Source organism: Nansenia antarctica (genome assembly GCF_963989245.1).
Source record: "Nansenia antarctica genome assembly, chromosome: 6".
Classification (NCBI taxonomy): domain Eukaryota; kingdom Metazoa; phylum Chordata; class Actinopteri; order Argentiniformes; family Microstomatidae; genus Nansenia; species Nansenia antarctica.
Window position 1 is genome coordinate 36,065,939 of NC_137676.1, and position 3,616 is coordinate 36,069,554.

The 3,616-nt window shown below is 44.7% G+C and overlaps 1 protein-coding gene across 1 annotated transcript in view; it reads right to left on the reverse strand.

Annotated features, from left to right (window-relative positions):
- Positions 1-2,697, reverse strand: part of emd (emerin) — a gene marked incomplete at both ends in the record, with an annotated part of 3,242 nt that extends 545 nt beyond the window's left edge. Inside the window, 4 exons of the mRNA XM_080534380.1 lie at positions 16-41; positions 1,604-1,638; positions 2,099-2,194; positions 2,619-2,697. Of these exons, the coding sequence (XP_080390506.1) occupies positions 16-41; positions 1,604-1,638; positions 2,099-2,194; positions 2,619-2,697 (236 nt within the window). The remainder of the gene's footprint in view (positions 1-15; positions 42-1,603; positions 1,639-2,098; positions 2,195-2,618) is intronic.
- Positions 2,698-3,616: the final 919 nt, after the last annotated feature.

Here is a 3,616-nt window from a genome sequence, read left to right on the forward strand (position 1 = left end):
AAAACCATTACTCACACATGTCCAAATGCCTCACTCCTCACCTGTAGAAACAGACAGGTATTTTAATGGATGCTCTTTCATTCATGTAAAACCCACAGGGTACCCAAGGTCGCTTTACAGATAAACAGAAAATAAATGAAAAACAGCAACAGAACTAGAGGCCGAAGGCCTTGGTGAACAGGGGGGACTTGAGGGCCGTTTTAAAGGCGTCCAGGTTGGGGGTTCCAGAGGGTGAGGGCTGCCGCACTAAAAGATCTGTCCCCAATGGTTCGCAGGTTGGTGCGGGAGGTGGCAAGCAGGCCTGAGTCTGATGACTGCAGGTTTCGGGGAGGGGCATGTGGGCGGAGGAGGTCGGATAAGTACTGGGGGGCACGGGCATGGAGGGACTTGTAGGTGAGTAGGGGGATTTTGTATGAGATGTGGGACTTGACCGGAAGCCAGTGGAGGTGGATGAGGGTGGGGGTGATGTGCTGCCACGGCTTTGTGTGCGTGAGAACCCTGGCAGCGGAGTTTTGGACATACTGGAGCCTGTCGAGGGTTTTGTTGGGTACCGCAAACAGGACACCATTGCAACAGTCCAGACGGGAGGTGACAAACGCATGAACCAGGGTTTCAGCAACAGACTCCCGAGAGTGACGGTCGGAGTCTGGTAATGTTTCTTAGGTGGAAGAAGGCAGATTTTGTGACTGACTTGATGTGGGTTTGGAAGGAGAGGGTGGAGTCAAAGATGACACCCAGGTTGTGGACTTCGGGAGATAGGGAGATGTCAACCTCGAGGATGAAGTCACCAACCTTCCAGAGCAGCGCCTTGGGTGCCACAACCTTAGTCCAAGAAAAGTGTTGCAATTACAAATGCTTTGGTATTCACATGTTTTGTTTGCATTGGAACAACACAAAAAAGCTGAGAAAAATATCCAAATCTGATTCCACACAGAACTCCAAAAATGGACTGGACAAAAAAAAAAGATTTTGGCAACTTGTTGGTAGCACACCCTTTGGAAGAAATTATTGAAATCAATCGCTTCCTGTAACCATGTAGTGCACAATTAGTTTATAACACATTTTTGGACCACTACTACTTCTTTTGCCAACTGCTCCAGGTCTCACCATTTTAACTGGTTGCAAGTGTGATGTCTATATTGCCAGCACCTGTAACTTGCCAAAGGTGAGTTTAAGTACAAATTAAATGAGCATTACATGCGTGAAATACAATTATTTCTTTAACATTTTGTCCAGTCCATTTTTGGAGTTCTGTGTGGAACGATATCAGATTTGGCTTTTTTCTCAGCTTTTTTGTGTTGTTCCAATGCAAATACAAGAAATAAACCAAATAATTTGTAATCGTAACAACTTGGAAAAAGTGGTGTATTATCTGACAGAAGTGCAGGGGTGCCATTCTTTTTGTCCATGACTGTATGTGGTTTGATACATTTCTAATTGTAGTGTTCAGCCCACCTGGACCTGGTTGCTGTCGAAGCTCAAAGAACTGGTTAGAGATTAAGCACAGGCTCCGAACTGGCCCTCAAACTGCCCTGGTGGAAAAGAGGTAACAGACAGGCAGACAGACAGGCAGACAGACAAGCAGATATAACTCTGAACTCACCTGACTGCTATAGTGAACATACGTCACCTCCTCCTCTGCAACAGAAACAACACAGATAACTGGTAAGTCCAAACAAAATGTGTACAGTATAATATAATGTACTACAATGTGTAGTTACATAGAGTGGCCACTGTGAGGCATGAGTGAGACAGAAGAGTTGTCACTGTCTGTGTGACTGTACAGTGGAGGCTGGTCTGTTGGGGAGTGATTACTAGGTTTAAAATAAACCCTTTAACTGACAACACCACTGATCCAACTTATGACATCCAAACAGTACTTTGTCTACATGTGCTATTGCACTAGGAAATTGTTCGGCTCCTAGGACAAGAAAATTGCTTGTGTAAATCTACAGTAGTTATTTAAGGCGATTCGTGATGAGCAAAAACTGATCTTCAGACCATGTAGTGAACCGTAGAGGACATGTGTTACAGTTTTGTATGAAATATACAAATGAAGTTAGACTGATTGACTGTACTTGGGTTCAGTGTTTCTTACCCTCCTCTCTGTAGAAGGTCTTGTCAGATGAGGGCATCTTCGCACCTTCGGACATGGCGTCTTTCAGCTTCCTTTCATACAGGCCACGAGTGGAAACTAACACACACACACACACACACAACACACACACACACACAAACCTTCTCTCAGTATCTCCAAACAGAATCTATAGTACACAACGCACCAGTTATTAAGCTCTGTCATTAACAAAAAGCTGCGTTTCATTGCAGAGTGTGTGTGTGTGTGTGTGTGTGTGTGTGTGTGTGTGTGTGTGTGTGTGTGTGTGTGTGTGTGTGTGTGTGTGTGTGTGTGTGTGTGTGTGTGTGTGTGTGTGTGTGTGTGTGTGTGTGTGTGTGTGTGTGTGTGTGTGTGTGTGTGTGTGTGTGTGTGTGTGTGTGTGTGTGTGTGTGTGTGTGTGTGTGTGTGCGTGCGTGCGTGCGTGCGTGCGTGCGTGCGTGCGTGCGTGCGTGCGTGCGTGCGTGCGTGCGTGTGTGTGTGTGTGTGTGTCTGTATGTCATACCTACTATGGGTCCATGTTTGATGCCATACTCTTTCAGCAGCTGGATGATCTCCTGATCAGTCTTCTCACTCAGAGACATGAGAAAGCTGGATCACACACACACACACACACACACACACACACACACACACACACACACAAACACACACACACACACACACACACACACACACACACACACACACACACGCACACAGGCACACAGGCAGAGGGAGGGGCAATAAAGAGAGCTAGAGTAGGTATAGTAGTGTAGTATATCATACTATATCATCTGTATGGATTTGTTCAGCTGCTGTATTTTTAAATAATGTATGTAAAGCACTTTGAATTGCCCCTGTTGTTTGAAAAGTGCTATACAAATAAACGTGCCTTGCCTTTCCTTGCCTCTTCATCTGCACTGATAATGCCATTTATGCGATTGTTTATGATGACCAAATAAGTCTAGTTTTGGAAATATCATGCATGGGAACCTTGAAGCAGCACACAGAAGAATGAAAAGAGACACACAAACAAACAAACACAGACAAACACACTGTATACGCATGTCCCGAGATCGCATTTGACACTAGGGATAACTTTAAATGTAGTAGTATAAGCTTGTTTCTGTACTGCGGAGGACAATTAAAAAAAGAATAATAAAAAAAACCGGGAATATCCAGTTACTCAGACTACGTTCAACAGTAGACAGTTGTGGAATGTTAACGCGTACTACGACTAGAAGCTATACATCGAGTTTACAAAGTAGCGATAAAACGGACGACATAAACGTATGTTATGTAACGTATATACATGATCTGGCTACACACTGCTATAGTCAAAGTGAAGCTTGGTTTAGCGATAAATACACATCATTACTCACCTTAGAAAAGTTCGCCTTCAGAGTTTCGGGTTTCGTTTTCCAGCCGTTGCCCGTGGGCGTGTCCCCTCACATCTGGTTCACATCACGACAACGCCCTTTCAACAGTAGGCTACGTTACAGGTGAGATACAGGTAGGAGA